Source organism: Alligator sinensis, unplaced genomic scaffold (genome assembly GCF_000455745.1).
Source record: "Alligator sinensis unplaced genomic scaffold, ASM45574v1 scaffold69_1, whole genome shotgun sequence".
Classification (NCBI taxonomy): Eukaryota; Metazoa; Chordata; order Crocodylia; family Alligatoridae; genus Alligator; species Alligator sinensis.
This window is the reverse complement of record NW_005842443.1, coordinates 256,294-277,561: the sequence shown is the minus strand read 5'-3', so window position 1 is coordinate 277,561 and position 21,268 is coordinate 256,294. Positions and strand designations below refer to the sequence as shown.

The window sequence follows — 21,268 nt, the reverse complement described above, 5'->3', positions numbered from 1 at the left end:
GCTTTAAAGGTTTTTCTTAATAAGTTATCTGATTTCATATTATGTTGCTGTGTTACACGTAGGAAGAGACAGGAATTTGTAGCCAAAGCTTTTAAAACATCATTCTCTCAGAACCTATATTGGATATAAATTGCTAAATCAGCCAGTTGCAAAATGAATACTGATGCGTACACCCCAACAGTGGCTGATATCAGATTCCCTCTTAGGAGCATGACAGTCACACATTTCTTGGCTAACTCAACCTGCACAAGTGTGTCTCACTTTCTTTGCTTGCCCACCCCCAGAACCACTGATAACGGATGCACTTTCTGGCTGCGTACCAGGTCCACTAATCAGCAGTATCTTCAGATAGCTCCCCACTAAAATTCTCCTTAATGTGCACAGTGCAGCAGGCCACAACAATGTCCAAATTATTTTGTGGCCAGTGCTGTCTTGCTCTCTGCTTGCCAAATAAAAGTCATCCACCATATCCACCACTATACTCCAAACACTACGTTTGAAATTATTTTTTTGAAAACATTGATAGCTGGGTGCAGTTTCATCAGCTATGGTAGTAGAAGGTTAGGGGCATTCCTTAAAATAATGGCTGCATAGAAGGGGTGTGCGAAGCAGGCTGTATTTGATTCAGATTCAGCCCAATTCAGGTGACAGTGATTCAATTTGCTGATTCAGATCACTGTCCTGATTTGATTCGGCCAAATCTGAAGATTCAGTTCTGATTTGGAGAATCAGTGATTCAGCCATAGACACAGCTTTATATGTTTTTTCCATGTACCTTGAGGTACCAGGCGTGGCTCGTGAAAGCGGCTGAGATGGTGAAGCAGATGAAGCATCCCATGGGAGCATTGGGGGGGGGGATCCCCTGCACGCTCGGCAGTGGATCTGGAAGTGGACCAGAAGTATGTCCAGTCCACTTCCGAGTCCACTGCTAAGCATGTGGGGGGATCTCCTGCTCCCCCTGGCTCAGCAATTGGCCATGGGGGGGACTGCAGGTGCCCCTCCAGACCCAGGAGGCACCAGTCGTTAAACCGGGGGGGGTGGTCTCCTGCATGCTCCATGGTGGACCCGGAGGTGGACTGGAAGTACTTCTGGTCCACTTCCGGGTTCACTGCCAAGCGCACAGGGGATCCCCCTGCACTCCCTTGGGACACTCCATCTGCCCCACCATCTCAGTGTTCACCAGTCGTGCCTGGTACCTCAAGGTACATAGAAAGAATATATAAAGCTGTGTGTAGGGCCGAATTGTCAAATCTCTCTGAATCTCTCCAAATTGATTCAGAGGCTTCCAATTTGATTTGGAGAGATTAAAGCAGAGCTTTCCAAACTTTTCATGTTGGTGACACACTTTTTAGACATGCATCATTTCGCGACACAGTAATTCACTTCCGGGGGAGGGGCCAAGGGAAGCAGACGCGAGTAAGGGAGCTCCGCGGTGCCCTTCCGCAAAATTTTCTGCATTTCGTGCGACACACCTACACACTGCCGCCGACACACTAATGTGTCGCGGCACACAGTTTGGAAAGCTCTGGATTAAAGAGTCTCCTGATTCAATCTGGATTAGGAGATTCAGCTGCTGAATCGGGCCAAATCTCCTCCAAATCAAATCAGTGACCAAAGCTTCGCACAGCCCTACTGTGCAGACACCCCACTGAAAGTCATATTGTTTAGAGCAGGTGTCCTCAACGTCCAGCCTGCAGGTGAAATGTGGCCCTCAAAGCCTTGAAATCTGACCTTTGGGGCTCCCCACAGGTTAGGAAATTTGATGACAGAGGAGCAGTGACAGTAATGCCACCCCTCCCTGTTGCCAAAGTTCCAACCCAGGCCATGATTCTTCCCTTGGATGGCCAGATTGGGGCCAGGCAACACCCCCTTCCCTAAGTGTGACTGGGATGGACTGGGCCATGCCCCTTCCCCTGGTACAACTGGTTTGGGGCTGACCCATGCCCCCTTCTTTAATCCCCCCATGGGGCCGGTCCATGCTCCCTTCCTCCTGTGGGGCCAGGTCACGCCCTGTCCTCATGTGTGATTGGTTCTGGCTTGGAGCATGCGCCCTTCCCACTGTCCAGCCAGGTTGGGGCTGGGATGTCCCCTTCCACATGCAGGTTCAGGCCATGCTCCCTCCCTGCTCAGTACTGGATCACTTCCTTCCTGTGGGGCCAGGGTGGGGCTGGGCCAAGCCCCCATACCCTGTGTGGCTAGATCGTGGCTGCTGTCTCCTGCCCTCCTCTGCCTGGCCAGATAGCGTCCTGCTGCACCCACCCTGGGTGCTAGATTGGGTCCACCGGCTGGGATCCAGCCTGTGGAGGGATCAGACACTGCCCATCCAGCCTGCCAGCTGAAAAGGTTAAGCCCCATTGGTTTAGAGGAAATAAGGCCTGAGTTTATCCAAACACTTAAATACCAATCATTCTAGCACTGGGCCTTCCTACATGTTCCCCAGTCCATCCCACAGTAGTGTTCATTAACTTGCCTCTGTGGTCAATTAAGGTCTGCATAATAAGTAATACCCTTCACAAAATCTGCCCTGTTATTCCTCCTGATGGGCAAGCTATGGGTGCATCAGGGCCCCAGTACTGTTTACACAGACAAATACCCACTATCCTTGGAGTAAGGTCACCTCACACAGAAGGAACAGTTGACCTTCCAGCATCACAGTGGTTAGTCAGAGCAGTCTGAGGTAAGTGACCTGACAGATTGGCCTAACCATCTTTTTCTAAACTGATATGGCCTCCCCTGTTTGTATATCCTGCAGCCTGAAAGGTTAGGGCAAGCTCCTTATGTGCCTCCCAAGAAAATGTCTCCCTCTTGCAGCAGTTCTGCTTGTAGTGCTGGTCATTTCCAGTCTCAGTGACACCATAACCCCACTGCACTGCACAGAAGGTCTGAACCAGCAGCAATGGTCTACCTATGACATGGCGCAGCAACTGCAGTATGGATCAGGTCTCTCCCATCTGCCATAACCCTAATCCCTTCTTCAGCTTCCCAAAGTCTTGCTACTTTCAGTGGTTCAGAAACTACTGCTGCAATTAGATCCAGAGTCTTGCAGACCATCTTCCCTCCTGTATAAATATTTCAGCTGCCAATAAAAGCAGCATACCCAATGGATCCATTGTTTGGCTCCCAACAGGAATGAATTTGCAGGTAGAGGTGCAAGTGAATCTAGGTGAAGATGCTGTAATGTAGACTAAAGCCATTTTTCCACAGGAGTATGGAAAGGACGGATACGTTCTCCCACAATGTGCTGTGAGTCAGTTTCCAAGGGTAGTTGCAGTCACTGAGGCAGAAATGTTAGCACCAAGCAAGCTGTAGATACCTACTCAGGCTGTCTTGGACAATTCATAGCCACATGCACATGAGCCAGGATGCGGTAAATACTTCAGTGTAGACATATGCCAGTATCACTTGGAGTGGCACTGATGGACTCAAGGGAGCCAGTTCAGTTCCAATTTAGCCAGTAAGTAAAGCAGTCTGAACTCAGAGTTAAGCCAGCCCCAGCAGTTTGGAAAACACATCAATTTTTGCTCAAAATATAACTGATTTGAATCCATCATGATCACACCATGGGGCGCACAGAATTTTTAGAGCTGATTCATTGAAGTATACCCTAAACTTAAAGTATGTGTGTATGTAAGAAAGATATCTAGCTTCCCCTCCCAATCCTCCAGCCTCCTTAGAAAGTCCAGCTGTTTGCTGCTTTCAGAACTAGGAGTTGGTGCATATTGATTTACATGTTCAAGGCTGGCCATGCGAGGAAGAGGGCTTAAAGACTTTGTAAGCTAAAGCTGAAATTCTCCTAGGCCCCACAGATCATCGAGCTTACAGCTTTCATTGAGTCATAGCTTATAGGTTTCAAGGCCAGAAGGGAACATTAGATCATCTGATCTGACCTGTAAATTGCAGATCATTAAATTTCACACAGTTACCCCAGTACTGAGTCTAATAACTTGAGTTTGGCAAAAGGCATTCAGTCTTGATTGGAAGACTTCAAAAGATGAAGACTCCATATCCCCTAATATTTTGTTCCAGCATTTAATCAACCTCACTGGTAAAACTGTGAGACTTATTTCTAATTGGTTTGGTTTCAACTTCCCCACTAGAATAAAGATCCTTTTAGTACCCAGTATTTTATTCGTTATTGCAAAATAATCAAGTCACCTCTGAATGTTCATTTTAGCAAGATAAACATATTGAGCTCTTGAAATCCCTCATCATAAGGCATTTCTAGTCCTCTCCAATTATTCCATATCCTTCTTTGAAAGTGAACAACTGAATCATATACAGTATTTCCAGCATGTGTCTCATGGAAAGAAAATCGTCACTCCTTGCTCTGCCTGTTTTAACGTCCATGTGTTATATTCCTCTTTTTTATCACATTGCACTGGGAGCTCCAGCTGAGCTCTGTGTTCATTCTGATCTCCCCGTCCTTTTCAGCGTTGCCACTTCCCAGTTTCCAGGGCCAGATCTAGCCTCATCTTAGTTTGTCTTTTATAAAGAAGAATCACCACATGATTTCGAAATTTGACAATATTATTCCATATCCTATAATATATGGTATTATTTGTTAAAGGCAAAGCTACTGAAAGAAAGCAACCGCTCAAGAAACTTGTCTAGAAACTTACTATTTGTTTAAAGAAGATTTACATAGATCGCAGATAAAAGCTTAAAAACAGACCTGGATGTACCCTGAGGTTCAAAGAAAAGGAAGCAAATGGAACCCCAGGAAGTATTTCTTGTTTTAAAAAAAGTAATATTATGATATTTAAACTGAGCTCATCATCGCTGGGTGCAAAACTCAAGATTTGAGCTGTCTGAAGGTGGTTAACACCAAAAGAGTAGGATGTTCATGCAAAGAAGTCTGTGATATATATGCGTTCTCAGGCAATGCAATCAATCCTTTGTTTTCACGAGATACAACATTCTGGCAAATAAAAATGTCTAGGCTTCAACAGCTGCAAGGCTGTTAGCTTTTCTGCATATGCTGTTTGTTTTTTTGGAAATGCCTCCATGAAGCTGATGAATTGTTGGAAGGGGGAAGTTTTAGACAGATGCCCAAAGCACAAGGAAGAAAAAAAACAATTCAGATAGAGAGAAATAAAAGGGAATCATCAGAATCTGAAAAGAGCAAAAAGGTGAGGTGACAAAGGAGCAAGAACAGCCTATAGACTGAGTTAATTCAAGAGCTAAAACAGAAAAGCCCAATAAAGTACAGGTATGTGCGTTCATTTTTATGGTTTTATTTCCATCACACTATCCAGCTACAACTGTTGAATGGCAGCAACACTCACAGAATAAAAAACACTCTAAGTGTTAAATGTGAGACATGGCTTTAGAGCAAGTAAAGTTAATGAGACAAGCTAAAAGTTAGTGACTTTTAAATGTTACGAATTTAAGTGTCTGTACTGAGGTATTAATTCTGTTCCTGAGCTATTTCAGTGTGCAATTGTACAGATTGAAGAGATTTACAAGGTAATAAAGTTATAAGGGGTACTTTTTATTTGGACAAGGCAACTGTCAATTTAAGCAGGAGACATCTTAAACAAGGTTTGAAGAGAACCAGAATGACAACTGAAACTGAAATTAAAATGTCAAGAACTGGTTTGGCAATGTCTTTGTATGGGATGTAAACTTGACCAATGTGGCTTTAATTTCTAATTCAGATAAACTAAGTGCTTTAGTCAAAATTTCATTCTCACCCGGAATTTATGTAAATATACACAATTTTTAGAAATGATTAAAACATTGTCATATTTAACTGATCAGGTGAAATCCTGGCCCAAACAGAATCAGTCTATATAGTCTATGAGCCCATACAGGAAACTTACATCAGGTACTGGAGAGGCAAATGTAAACAGGCATCTGGAGTCATAGTTAACTAAGCTAGATGCATATCCTAATGGACTTATTTCATGCCTCCTACAAAAAAAGGAGCGGGAAGCTGTAATCAAATAAAAATTTATATTTAAATCATGAAAAATACATATAGAAAAGTAAGCCAAAATTTCAAGGGAGGTGCTAGTAAATGTTCATTTTAATTTCCAACATGGCATCATATTATGAAAAACAAAATATCATATTTACCTGAATCCCAGCTGAACCTGAATTTAAGATGACCCCTCCCCCATAATTAGATTCTATACATGGAAAATGTATAAATGTATTATCATTTCCCTTGTACAGAATCTAATTATTGGTAAATTCATCCCACACATTGCTGCAGCAATAAAAGCAGTGGCAGAAGGGCAGGTGGCAGTGGGAGGTGTCAAGCAGGCTGACCCCTTTCCCTTATCTCATGATACCCTGCCTCCTATTTACCCACAACATGCCTGCACCTACTGGTACCTGTCCTCCCCTCACTACCTGAGCTCCTGCCTGTTCCCCACAGCCTCTACCACCTGCCTGCCCCCCTCTACCCTCCTGCTGCTTACCCTCCAGCTCTGGCCCCACTCCAGCCCAGGGCTTAGAGCAAGTGGTTGCTCTAGCCCCAGCTTAGTAGCAGTGGTGGTGGTGGCAGCTCTGGTCTGGGCTCCAGGGCCTGTCTGGAGCTGCCTCTACAGCAACAGCTGTTACCAGGCTGGGGCTGGAGCAAGCATGTACTCTGTACCCCAGGCTGGAGTGGGGCCAGACCCTGAGCAAGGGTAAATGGCAGGGGGGAGGGGAGGAGAGGGGCAGGTGGGAGGGCTAAGGCAGCAGGGGGGCAAGCAGCAGTTGCAACTACATGTTAGGGCTGGGCCTGAGGCCAGAGCCAAGGCCAGGGCTGGAGCTGCAGCAGCTGTCTGCACCCCCCGCCTTGTACTTGAATCCAAGATAAGTGGCTTCCCCTCCCCCCGCAAGTTAAATGGGGAAAAGGACCTCTTATTGGGGAAATGGGACCTCGAGTAAATACAGTATACCAAGAAATCAATTACTAATCATTTGCAAGTTCAAAATCTTTTCATTTGTACTTTCATCATTATGTCTCTGCGCAGAATATAAATCAGATAAAGAACTCACTACTAGCTATTAGCAGGACAGTAAACAAATTGCCACTCTCTAAAAGTGATCTTGAGAAAGATGAAGCTCATCCAGTGAGGCATTTATGGTGATATTTATATAACCAGGAAAATCACATCAAAACAAGAAGTCCCAGATTTCGGTTTCAGTAAATTGAAATTAAGTTTTCTGAGAACAACCTCAAAGAGAGAGCAGAATTATGTCTCCAAATGAGGTTTATGTAGGAAGAAAACAGTATTTTAGAAAACCTGCAACCATAAGGAAAATAATCGATTGTCTCAGAGGCATAAAAAAATATGCACTTGCTAAAATATATACTAATCATCTAGGTATAGAAAACTGTAAACAAGGAACAGGGGATATCTTGTCTTGAACTGAGATTAATGCATCTATAGCTGATATAATTGCATGACACAACTGCTTTAGACAAAAAAGCCTGCTGTTGTATAGTCACAGGCAAAATAATGGAATCATAGAAAATTAGGGTTGGAACAGCCCTCAGGAAGTCATCCAGTCCAACCACCTGCTCAAACAGGACCATCCCCAACTAGAGCATCCCAGCCAAAGCTTTGTTTAGCCAGATCTTGAAAACCTCCACAAATGGAGATTGCACCACTTCTCTGGGTAACCTGTTTCAGTGTTTTACTACCCTCCTAAAGAGGAATTTGATAAAAAAAATCTACAGTAAAAGCTGCCTTAACTGGCACCTTACAAGCCAGCATGCTCTATTAACTGGCATGCTGGCTTTTAAGGTAAAAGCAAAACCGGAAGTGCCCACCGGCACCGGCCGGGGGCAAAGCAGCATATGCCTGGGGCATAGCAGCCTGCGCAGGGCCCCTCTCACTGTCCCATGGGGCCTGCAGGAGGGTCAGCAATGCCCCGCAGCGGGAGAGGCGGCAGCCCAAACAGGCAAAGATGCCTGTTCAGGCCAATTAGTTAACCAGAGTATTTTGTTATCCAGCACCCCTCATTCCCCATGGGTGCTGGATAACAAAGCTTTTGCTGTATTTCCTGTTTTTAATCATTACTCTAAGTGCATTGGGATTTCAAAAATAACAAATGTATATATACATTATATATATATAGCCCTTGCCGTAACAAATATATATAAAAATAACAAATTATAATATTCTCTGCCTTACCAACTGTAATAAGATATATATAGAAATAATAATTAAATCTTATATATAAAAGATAACTGTAATCATATACATATATACACTTATACATACACACACACAAGATTACAGTTGGCAAGGCAGAGAATACTAGAGGCCTGATTACAAACTATAGCAGGGACAGGGGTAAGGGGTTCCTTAATGAATTTTGGTGAGTTGTCAAGGATCACATGGGTAGCCCCATCCCTTGACAGATGCCCCACTCCTGGTTCCCATCTTGGGACCAGAAGTCCCACCCCTAGCCCCTGACCTTTGCCACCAGAAGTCCCTCCACTTGCCCCCTGGAAATACCTTTTTTTTAGAGGGGGGATTACCATCTTAGAACCAGAAAAAACCAAATCATACACTAAAAGTCAAACACCTATTACAACGTATTTGAATTTTAGTACAAAAAAATATTGTCATGATTTGTGTTTATGTAGTGTATATAAAGGTGATTGCATAATAACTCAAATTCTTAGTCTTATATATTGTGCGTATGGTGGGCTGTATGGTGGGGTGTTGGGGTGTGTGTGTGTGTGTGTGTTTGTTTATGGTGGGGTATTGGGGGTGTGGCTGTGTGTGTATGTGTGTGGGCATAGGGTATGTTGGGGGAAGTCCCAGGCACTGGAATTGGCTGCCTTCCCTGCCCAGGGGAAGGTGCCTGAAGCTTCCCTCCTGTGCCTGGCAAGCGTGGGGAGCACTGGTGATACAGAGTGTCTGGCGGAGGCTGCACCACTCACTGTGATGTGCTGTGCTGGCCAGAGCCGCGCTCCACTGGGCATGAGCATCCTGAGCGCCCCTGCCTGGCCAGCTGCTGCTGCCACCACCACCTGTCGGGGCTATGTACCATGTGGGGAGTGTGTGTGGGCCCCCTCCCTCCCTCTGACCCACACCATGCCCACCTGAGCTCCATGTTCCCACTGCCTCCCTGGATGTGGGCCCTGCACTGCCACCAGACCCAGCTCCATGCTCCCACTCAGCTGCAGCTTCACCCCTGCTGCTTTCCTATCTGCAGCCCGGAGCCAGCAGGAGATGGGGGAAGTGGAGAAGGTCCCCAGAGTTGCAGCAGTGGCAGTGGCAGCCTTGCCTGGAAGCTGTGTGCTGGTCAGACCAGGCCCTTCTGCTCACAAGGGATGGAAACAAGGCACAATAGGGTATGTTTGGGGCAGGGGTGTACATGTGGGTGCTTTGCTCTCACCCTCATGGACAGAAGGGCTGGGTGGGGCCCAATTTGTTGGTGGGTGACACAGGCTGGATAAGAGTGCTTGGCACGCCAGATTTAGTCTGCGGGCCATATTTTGCCAGCCCCTGAACTATGGGCCATCAAGTACAAGGTTTTCAGGGATTTGTGAAGGACTCCCCTTTGAACATACTTCTTCCTTGTCAAAGCAACCCCATATTAACACGATATGCAAAAGCAATAGAGTGAAAAACTTCTTAAAGCAATCTAGATGTGACAGATACCTACCCATCCCTGCTGAGTTCTGGAACTCCACTGTGAGAAGGACTGCCTCCTCAGCAGAGTATAATGGTGGTCAGATAAACAAGGACTTGAAGTTGGTCAAAGACTGAGTTATTTGAGACCTAAGCTGCTACCCATCATGCAACTAAAACCATCAGAAAGAGAAATGAACTAAAAATTTCACTGAGACATTTATACTACTGGTTGGTCTAAAATGAAAGCTGGCAGCTAGTCCACTTCTGACTGAACCACTGCATTGGGAGAGGAGTGAAAACTGTTGCAGCACAATTCCAGATATGTTGTGAAAAGGGACAAGCAAAACTGGTTGCCATGATCATTGATTTTCTTGAGATACCTGAGGCATCCCAGCTACCCGCAGTACGGCAGAGACAATGAAAGGGAAACTTGGTATTTTTTAATTTAATGTGAATTACCCACAATGGGAAAAATATGTCCTCAACAGAAAGATACGGGGACAAATTGTGAGAATGGCCCTGGACTCCAGGGTTACAGGGCCAGGACAGAGGAGAGGTGAATTTCCAAGCAACAGGCGAGTATGCAAGGGGATCTACCTGCAAATTGGTGAATGAATGCAGACAGAGTTACTGTTGAGATCATCAAGTACTGAGATTTCACAGATAGCAGCACAAACAAAACCGCCCACTGCTAAGTAGCATTACAACATAAAGGCACAATGTGTCGTGTTGTTAGTGGCCATGTCTTAAGAAAAATCTATCGGATGCTGATAGGACCTTGTTACACCTTAAGTGATTTTGAGAAGCATGTCCAAATGCAATGTCAAACTTCTCTCACAGGGGGCTTAAAGTAGCTAAAAAAGGAGATGCACAGACAACGGTGGTTATTCTAATGGGATAACATGATATTATATAAAAAGAACTATATTGATACTTGTGGTAAATCTCAGGGTTCATCACACCTGATCTAAGATCACACAACTTACTTTAAGCCATGTGTTCAAAGATTAGCTTCAGCTTGTGCACATTTGCCAGTGCCAGGTGTTGCACTGGGAACTTAATCCAAGTAAATCGGGGTGGGGGGATCATTGCGGGGGGCCCATCCGGGGATTGAGAAGGGATCGAGGGGGCTAAAAATAGCCCAGTCAGGGTTGGGAGGATAAGAAGAGCACAGCCCCAGGGCTCCACTCTGAACGTGTATGGGCATTTGTTAGAAGTTTATCTCCTGAGGTGAATTAAGTTAAGTAGAGCCAACCATTTTTGCCTGATCTAACCTCCTCAAATGTCTGTACAAATCAGCATGTGAATCGACCAAACTCTAATTAGGTCGATCTAAGTATAATGTCTGCACATACCCTCAAAGCACCATTCCAGTCCATGCCACGTCATCAAGTCAATGGAAATGCTGTTGTCTTCTTTGACAAATTCACCCTTTGTAGCATCATGCTGGATCAATGAAATGAGACTCCCCACCCAACTGTACCTCCATATCTGCAAGAAGCAGTATGGCAATTCACAAGGTGACACTTTTCCCCTGAGTCAGTAATGAATCAAGGCCCCAGCACGATGGTAAAGGAGCACTATAAATGCCATCTTTTATATGAAACACCAATAATAAATCCACAACCATTGGTAGTTATGAAAACTTCCTCCAGTTTTCAGAAGGAGAGGGATATTAACTAGTGTCTGAGCCAAATTCTAGATCTAAGTGTTGCAGTTAGAATGCCAGCAGTGTCCTTGTCATTTTAACTGTCTAACAGTTTCCTCTCAACTTCATCTCCTAAAAGTGTATCATGTTGTTATGCATGCACAGTTAAACAGTTGCAACTGTTTACCTCAGATGTGTCTAACAAACTGAGATGGATGAAATGATCCTTGTTTAAAGATGATTTAATATTTAATTTAAAATTGCATATGCTCCAGGATACTTTGGGATGAAAAGTATTAATAAACCTAACATATCTTAGTAGCTACACTTCTACAAACCAAAATGCTAGGCTACAGCATTGGTTTTTGCCTATTCTGCATTTGTACATGCTACAATTTATTGGAGAACATATGGATTTGCATTTATTTTTAAGGTCATCAGTACCTTGTAAGAGGTGGGGATGAAGAGGCTGGTGAGCTGTAAGAACTGCTGTCATCTCATCATGGTCAGAAGGATGTATATATTCATAAATGCTATTTCCAGTAAGCTCCACCTGTGAAAAAACAGTAGAAAACATTAGAAAGTACATCTAGAATTTTTCTTGTATTATAAGGCAGTCTTCAGTGACCTGCATATTCTATATCTGTCCCCTGCACACTGTCCATTATACTTTATAATACAATTTTAAGTTTTTTAATATACTCCAAAGTTTAAGTTGTTTATAACATAGCCCAAATTAGCCCTGTTAAACTGAATCATTTCTTCCTCAGTGACAAGTATTTTCAGGGATTTTGTGAGCATTTCTGATGTCATGCTGGACACAGGGGAGTCACAAGTGGAGACAGCTGGCAAGTGAACAGATTAAACAACACAGCCCTACAAATATGAGATAGCTGCAAAAAGGGGGAGAAAATATCTCCATAAGCAGTATTAAATTTTCAAAGCATCACAGGAGATAAAAACATTAACATGTAAATGTTTCCAGAAACCATCAACCAGGTTCCATCATCATCTGTGCTTTAACAGCCAAGCCACCCCATTGGTATATCCTTTGACTTTTGACTAATACCATCCAAAATATAATCAAACTCTTATTTAGGGTTGAATTTAGAGGATATACTCCCACTGATCTCAATAGGCACTGAATCCCACTTCAAGCGAATGTGCAGTATAATGTAGTACATCAGTTCGGCAGTGTCTTAAATTTCAGCAATATACTGTATTTCTGTTTCTCACTCAGTCCGAACCTCTGTTCATGCATGGATGTACGTATTCCTCCCTTTCTAGATACCATGCACATAATAAAAACATAAAAAGTGGAACGTGCTATTATAAGCTAGCAAGTACCCTATGTCCTTTTGCTAACTCTGTTTGGCACTTGTAAAAATGCAGCAACAAAAAGTCTCCAGATAGATGCAGTAATTGATTTAAGTAGAGACCCAATACTTTGAGCCTGTGTTTTAAATTAGTGTCAGGCTGCCCAATTGTTCAATGTAGCCTGATGTGCATTGGGCCCCAAAGATCAGACACAGCGGAGATTTGAAGTAATTTAACCTATTCTTCTGGGCCAATCCAACTGATTTGCTAAGATGTGCAAGTTGCCTTTTCTTTGGAATAAATGAAGTTGTCTCACCCACAAAGCAATCTTTTCCTGAAAATGTCTCTCATAGTTCCATTTTCTGCATTATTCATGAAATGTTTCTTCCCAGCACTAGACAAACTAATTCTTTCTAGTCATCTATTCCCCCACTGTTCCCTTCCACTCCTCCCTGCAAAATCAAAAGCATTGGTACTTATTTGATATTGCAAACAAACATTTGCTTATTTCTTTAAATAAAGTTTCATAGCATATGAAAAGCAAAGATACAAAATTAGCAATGTTAATTTGTTTAAATCATTTCCCAATGAGTAACATTTAAGAATTCTTGACTGTTCCTCTTCAGCATTGTAACAGGTGGGCACAGCAATGTTAGTTCATTATGTTTTAAGTTCTGCATCTGGGAGAAGGTTAAGAGTTCAGAAGAATGCATTGTTCTGTGACTCATGTTTTTTTAAATAATATTTGGGCAGAAGTAGCATTTCTTCACAGCCATCTTCATGACTGTCATAAACATACACAGGCATATACCATTAAGATTCTTGAAAAAGCAAATTCACCACGTATTAGATATTGTGTATTGCACTGCTCTAAACCGTAAAAGCAGTCCGACCTTAAAATGAATTTTATCCTTAGTCCATAATGTTTCAGAAGAGCATTTTTTGCCTGTGAAATAAACCCGATTGGACTGAACAATATTGCTTAAAAAATGTCATAGGGGAGGATGTTTTCAGGCCAACTTCCTCCATTTTAAAGGCTTTCCTCCGTTCACTGTCCAGCAAAACTAAAGACCAATTAGGATAATCCAAAAGACCCTTATTACATCTTTAGTCTTACTGAGTACAGTCATAATCCTAGACTTGAGTCAAATACTTAAAAAATAGAGCTCATATGAATATCTCTTACTTTTGCAAAAGTACCTCTATTGATATAAACAAAACTGCAGACAGGAGTAGGGACTAATCACAGAAGGATTTGCAGAATTGGGCTTCTGGTCACAATTTTAATCGCACTATAATTTAGATTTTATTTTAAAAAATAGTAATAAAATGTTTTATTGAACTAATAATTAGTTTTCTTTTACCATCCATAGGGAGATTAATTTTACTCTTACTTGTGTGCGGTGCTGGTGAAACCAGTTAGATTACACATATATTACTAAGGGCAAAATTTGGCTTATTGATTGCAAAATGAATGTAGGAAAACTAAAGCCATCTGAGAAAATTGAGAGCTAAACAATACTCAAATAACCAAAAAATTTGGAATTAATATTTGAACTGACCACAGCCTCCTGTTGTGCACATTGCATATATACTTTCTAAACCCACAATACAATACTGAACACTTAAAAATAAATTACTGGTTGAATCCATAAAACTTCTATGATCTCATGCATGCAGCTTATTAAATCAGCCCCTTGGATACAGGATTTTTATATCTGTAAATACCTACTTACTACCAAATTTATTTATTTCCTACTAAAAGCTTTTTTATGTGTAACTCAGCTGTATATCTTCCTGCCAAGAAATGTTTCATAATAAACCGAGGACTAAGTAAGTGGATTCTGCATAAAATAGTTACATATTTTGTTGAACGAAAGTAAGTTTCAAATGTTTTCAGTTCAATATTCAAAGATCTGTGAAAAAAATCAAAGATAAGCTTCTCTCTCTAATGAAATGGGGAAATAGCTAGGAAGCAGGTCTAAACTTTAAAATGATCAAATTATTTTTCAAAATTGTTGTCTAATTCTTTTTTAAAGGCTTTTCCCTCAATGCTGCAAAACGTGGACAGCAATGTCTGTGTGTACATATTTACAACTACTAAACTGCATAGCTTATTTCATATTATCAACTTTTCAGCTGATGTGCCCATAGAAATAAATAAGGGATTTACTCAAAGGATTGTTAGATAACATTCACATAGGCCACTTGTAATGTGTGAGACATGCCCCTACATTTGCAGACATGTGATGTGTATTTATAGAACCTTCCATTACGAAATGCTAACACACAAATCAAAGGTTCATGAAATAAAATCAATATAAATCTAAAAGTTTAAAAAAAGAACTTCATCAGGGAATTCAGTCCATTTATTATTCAGGGAAAAAGGAGATATAGGATCAGCTTTTCAGCTGGTAAAAATCAATGGCGCTATGTTAAAATCAGTGGAGCTATGCTGATTTACACAAGATGAGAGTCTGATCTGCAGCATTTACTATTCTAATTGGCAGGGTAACCCCAAATCTGGCTTCTATTTTCACAATGATAGGACTTCTAAAAAAATACTGTTTCTGGTATTTTTGCAAGAAAATACATCAAGGACACAGACTTAATGGAGAAAAATAAGAGTTGTATAAGATGGTGTAAGTTTTGCACTGTTCTCTCTGCTGAAGCTAAAATCAAGATCAGCTGAAACTATCAGAGGACTCCAAGAATTATCTTGTAAATGTTTTTAAAGGCATTTTAAGTGTAGTACAAATAGCTTTTAAACAAATTGCACTTTAACTGGAAAACAATTTGTAGAATAGTAATTGTCAAAATGTTTTTAAAAATGGTCTTTTTACAAAAATTCTAAGAGGTTTTAGAAAATCATCATCAATAACTCAGAGCACTCCAGCCAATCCAAGCTGAGCCTACACTCAGATGTAAGAGTTCTTGTTGAAAATACAGTGTAGGATTATGACTGGATAAGGAAAAATTGCAGAATTTGCTGCTAGGGGCTAATCCCACTATTATTGGTATCAATGGCAAAATTCCTTGCGACTTCAAGGGAAGCAAGAACAGGAACTCATTTAGCACAGACCTTTTAAAAAATAAACCCCTGAGATCCATGTAGATCTGTCCTAGGATTAAAGTATCTAAAAGAAAACTGTACCTTAAAAATAATAATAAAAAATGTAGAGAGTGGGAAAATATGTCATGATATAGCAAATACTGCTGAGAAGGGGGATGCTGAGCATTTTGTTTCTGGAGTGAAGGAAAAGAATATCTTATTCAGGCTCCTAGTCAGTATTTTACTGATACAGACAAAAGGAAAAAATGCATACTAGGTAATGTCTGAGGTTGTCTTATGCAGGCTTAATTATCAAACCCTGTAGCAATGGCCTTTAAAACAAAATGTAAAATACTGCTTGCTAAGTGCCACCCTTAATTTCACACATTTTCTTTGCTCTATATTGTTCCTAGTTGTTCAAGGCAACAGCTCCTTTTTTAAGATGTAATCATAATTTGCTGATGGATCTTGCTTCAGTAAGCTTGACAGACTAAAATCTTCCAATCCTTCCTTGGGCAAAGGATTTCAACTAGAGTTTATCAAAATGCATCTAAAGAAAGTGGGTGAAATTCACCCCTATTAGAGAGCCAGAATAAGTATCATCTTGAAGGTTTAAACAGGATTTAAATAGTTCATAGGCCTTGCGGTAGTCCCCTGCATCAGGCTGACCTTCAGCCCATCTTCTTTAATGTAGCATATTTAGCTTACTTTACTCTCTCCTATTAATTTTGTAGTGCTTCAATTTTGCTAGTACGTATTGATCGCAACCTACAAGGTCCTGACAATTCATTACTTCTACAAAAACAAAAAACCAAATAAAACGAAAAGCAACTTTAGTGCAAAAGTCTAAAAGGAAAAGACTCATAGTAGAGTAAGCAACAGTACCTCATACAGAGGAAAAAGGGGAAAAACAAAAGAGAAAAACTTCAGTGATGGCTAATAGGAACATCTACAGTTTTAAAATAATTAAACTATATAACTGGGATCACACTTATTGTGTTCATTATAGAACTTTTAGCAAATGGGAGTATAAAGCCTTTAAGAAAGACATTAAAATCAGAATTTAAGATACAGGAAAGTATTATTTCAATAAAAGCAATGTTTTAAAGCCACTGAAATATTTCACTTTGAGAAACAGCAACAAACCTTATGCCACAGCAGATTTGAGAAATAGATAAAATACAAAATTATCTTTGGAATGATATAAGAAGTTGTAGAAAAAATATTCATACAAAGCACTGAGTAGTTTCAAATGATCAAACTTTATTTTAATAGAGACTACAAAAATATCAGAAATTTTCTTCAGATTTAACAAGTAGCCTTTTGGGATAATACAAGATCTACTTCTCAGACCTATTACAGTTCATTTCTCTAATAGCTACAAGGTATGAATAGCAGAATTGTAAAAAATACACCCAAAAGATTTTTATACTTTCCCACTATAAAAGCAACATCAATCACAACTGAAAATTAAATTGCATGTTTAATCTCTAGAACTCAATGCCTTTGGTCCCAGGGACAGCCTTCCTGGATCTTTTTCACCAACTCCTCCAAACTCCACTGAAAGAATAGCACACTTTTCTTATTTCTCCATTTCCCTCCCTCTGCTAGTATTCATTTCTCCCTGCTTTATTCATTTTTACAAAACACTTTGGATATAGCAGATATGAAAGACACTGCTTACAAAAAAAAGTTTTTTTCTTGAGAATCTGATCCAGACCCTAATGATACCAATGAAAGTTTTCCACTGGACTTTTAGATCAGGTACTATCTGAAAATGTGTGCAATATATTTTCAACTAAAAGTATTAAAATGTATATTCTACAATACATATCATTCTATTTTCTGCCGTACCTACCTGTAAAAGTTAAAAAAATATTAGAAGTGTCCTTTAAAAAACCGCATATACACAACCAATTTCTACTTGTGCAGAACAGTAGTAAACAGAGTTTTATGAGTTCTATCACAACCATATAAAATGCTTTACTGAAAAGACCACTGAGCTGGAAAAACTCAGGAAAAATTACCCTGAATTCCATGTGAACGCTCATAAATCTGCTCCCCTTTGCCATAGCACATTTACCATAAAACTCATGTTCTACATCAGATTTCCTTTCTATTTCATAGCAATTCTCAATATTGTACACCATCCAAAAAGGTACAGACTGAAAATCTCAACTTTTGTCTGAGATGTATAATATTACTGCACAGGCAGTAGGTTTGAGTTTCAGGCTCAAAATGTAATTTGCAAAAAAATATTATTTATTACCCTGCTTAAAGGTAATAAAGAGCAAAATATAAAAAAAACCAAGAAAAGATATAAGGCAAGACAATCACTTGGCATTTGTAAGTAAATGACTCAAATACTGCGTTTTCTTTTACGGAAAAAAACCCCTTTGTTTAGGGGAAGATATTATCGTCACTATCACTTGTAAATCCAAACTTCACTGTTTAACAGATGAACAGAAAGTCACTCCTACCTGGGAAAGACCAAGATGTACAGATGCTGTTTCTGAGATATACATTATTTTTCCATCAGCTGCTACCACAAAAACAAAGCCATCCAATGTCTGCAAAATAAATAAATTAATTAATTAATTAATAAAGATCTCCCTGTAGATAGTGCAAGCTAAATATTTTAAGGTGTTTTGGAAGAAAGATTTTATCCCACTGTCCCAGAGCAGAAAATACATTATTCAAAGTACAACTTTAACTCATGGTTTCCCTGTGAAGACTATCACATACAAATTTGTGAAATCTAATTCAATCTCTACTTGCAGATGCTAGCTTTACTGCTTTACTTTAAGATAACATTCTCCTGTTGATTCTGGTTATTTTAGTACTTAGCACAAATCCTGAGTTATGTGGTACTTAGGGGAAAATCCATGAGTATACAGGTCATTTTTTACGGTGTAATTGGCAGAAAGGGCTTACCGCTATTTGCAATATATTTAATGATACCTTAAGCAACGTTTTAAATTCTTTTGACTATCTTTTATTGATGCTTTTGTGAACAAAGGATTGCCTGCTATGTAATTATCTTGAACTTACAAGGGATGAAACAGTCCGTGAAAATTTCAGGAAAAACAAACCAACCAACATGAGACTCTTAATCAAACTGAAAATGACACGTATAGTCGCTCATCTGTAATACTGCAATCTAGAAATCTTAACTAGTTGGAACAGTTTATGCAAACTTATATTCCAACCCAAATTCTTACATGAAGTAAGAAACAAGTATTACTCATGCAAGTAAAAGCTTGGAGGCTTTACTTGTATATAGGTATCTCAGAGAAGAAAAACTGATAGGATAGAAATGAAAACTACAAAGCTGGACACAATGCAACTAATGAATGAGTGCCTTGATTTTTGGGTGGTCAGATTCAGACACTTTTAATGCGGCTTATTTTTTCCTAGCCAGATTCAAGAAAAACGGAAGTATTTCATATCACTAATCACCCTTTAAAAGGTTAAAACACATACATATGAGTCTCACTGAAAAAAAAGATATAATGTGGAAAGAGGAAGCTGATTTTTAAAAGTACAAAGATAAAACAAGTGGGATTTTTTCTATTTGCTAATTTATATTGTATAATACTGAACCAAGAGGAAAGCAATAAAATCCTGTATGCACCACTCTTACAATGCTACCCCAATAAAAAAAAATCTAAATTATTCTTTGGCCTTCTAACTATTTTATAGCATGTAATTGAAACCAGATTACGTTTACCTATGCTTTTTTACCTTTTTGTGTAACAAACAAAACCTTGTTGAGATATTTAAATGGCAAAGAAATCAATGTGTCCTAAAACATAGTTTTGCTGTAATATTCATTGTAAACTGGCAAATGCTTCTCCATACTGTACTTAAATTGTGATAGTACTTTAATTAAAAACCCATCTTCTTAGGGTTTTCTAGCACAACTACAAAAATATTTTAAAGTTGAAAGTAAGGGCTATTTTAAAAACTTAGTTTTCACTAAGTGCTGATTTTATAAAAATGTTAAGTATTCATAGTCAGAAATAACTATTTTTAAAAATAATTTTACAACTAATTAGCATATACCATTACTTAACTGTTTTGGCACCATACAAAATACAGAAAGGCTAAGATTAGGTGGCTAGTGTACAAGCAAATATTGTATTATAAAGCTGCACATGAAATTTCTGAGGTAAACCAGTGGTTCCAAAATAGGTGATCCCATACTTGAAATAATTTAAAATAAAATTTAAAATGCATATTTAGCAGCTCATTGGGAATACCTCCAGGAGCACCACTACCCACCCTTGCCAAAATACATTTATTAGAGCAGTGCTACGTTGCTGCAAACCATTAATGAAAGATCTCTTCTCTTTCTAGAAAAGGGCGTTTTCTAAAGTTGACTTATAATAACAAGGGTGCTATGACAGAAAGGGAAAAATAAAATCACTCTTTCATCTCAAGCCTCAGCTGAGCCCGCTTAGTTTCTGAGTAACCTGTTTCCCCTTTTTTTCCTCCATTATTAACCTCTGTTGTTTTATTTATCTTACAAAACCAACAGAGACGGGACTAATGAAACCCGGCATCTTGTATCTGTCCAAACCAAGGGGGAGGAGGGGCGGCAGAGTTTTACCGGGATCAGTCCCTAAGGTTGGATTTAGGGACTAATCGTCCCTTAAAAAAATCGTCAAAATGTATCACTCGCCTCCCTCCTGTGTCTCGTCTTCCGAGCAGCAAAGACATGAAGCCGTACAACCATTTACACTCAATTGCAATTACACCCAATCGTCCTCGGGTATTGGATCAATTTGGGAGCGTTTTCGAAGGACCGTCTCCAAGGGAAGCACACACCAGTGCCTAACACAATCGGACTGAGGCTTCAAGTGCCGCGGTGCAAATAGCCGCAAATAGCCGCTACAGAGCAGCCTGGAAAGGAGAGCGCCAAAGGCAACTCTGACATGCATCTCCCCACGGAGATGCGGACTAGATGATCGAGAAAAGTTTTGCAAACCGCTTTGCAGTCTTCACACATCCGAGGGGGATTTGCTTTTTAATCTCCAGCCCAGGGAACAATTGGGAAGGGGGGGGCACAAAACAGCTCTCTGACCAGAAATGAACCTTCCCCCGTAAAACCAACATTATATGATCACCGTTTACTAAGTCTTTATAATCGGGGAACGGCACAAAATCGCCATATTTTTGTTTTTTTAGATGCAATCGTTTCTGTTTGACTGCCCCCCGGGGCAGAGCCCAGCCCGGGCCCGGCACAGTCACACCTGGATGCCCAAGTGCGAGGGCGCAGGAGCCGGGATCCACATGTGGGCGCCGCCCGCTCTCCCTGCTGCGGGGAGCTCTGCCTCCCGCCCTGCCCGCACCTACCTACCCCGGGGGACCCTCGGCTGCCCGTGTCGCTGAAACATCTCCCCTCCCCCCATCCCCGCGCCTACCTGCAGCAGGTGCGAGCCCAGCTCCTTGGCCACGTTGTCCAGGGGCCCGATCCTACTGGGCTGGCCCCAGGCGTCCCCCAGCCCTGCAAAGCAAGCGGCAGGGGTGAGGCCGGGCGGCAAGCGGAACCCATCTCCCCTGCGGCCGCGGGCCCCGAGCCCGCACCAGCCCCCCGCTCCGGGCCTGTGCGCTCGGGGCAGCCGGCGGGAGGCTGCGCCGGGCGCGACGCGTGTCCACGGG

General features: G+C 41.0%; 1 protein-coding gene across 1 annotated transcript in view; it reads right to left on the bottom strand.

The window, feature by feature from the left end:
• The window catches only part of SIM2 (SIM bHLH transcription factor 2), a 147,047-nt gene that overhangs the window by 42,617 nt on the left and 83,162 nt on the right, over positions 1 to 21,268 (bottom strand). The window contains exons 3-5 of the mRNA XM_025212052.1: positions 21,031 to 21,113; positions 18,085 to 18,174; positions 11,680 to 11,788 (exon numbers count right to left, since the gene is read on the bottom strand). Coding sequence (XP_025067837.1) covers positions 11,680 to 11,788; positions 18,085 to 18,174; positions 21,031 to 21,113 — 282 coding nt within the window. The remainder of the gene's footprint in view (positions 1 to 11,679; positions 11,789 to 18,084; positions 18,175 to 21,030; positions 21,114 to 21,268) is intronic.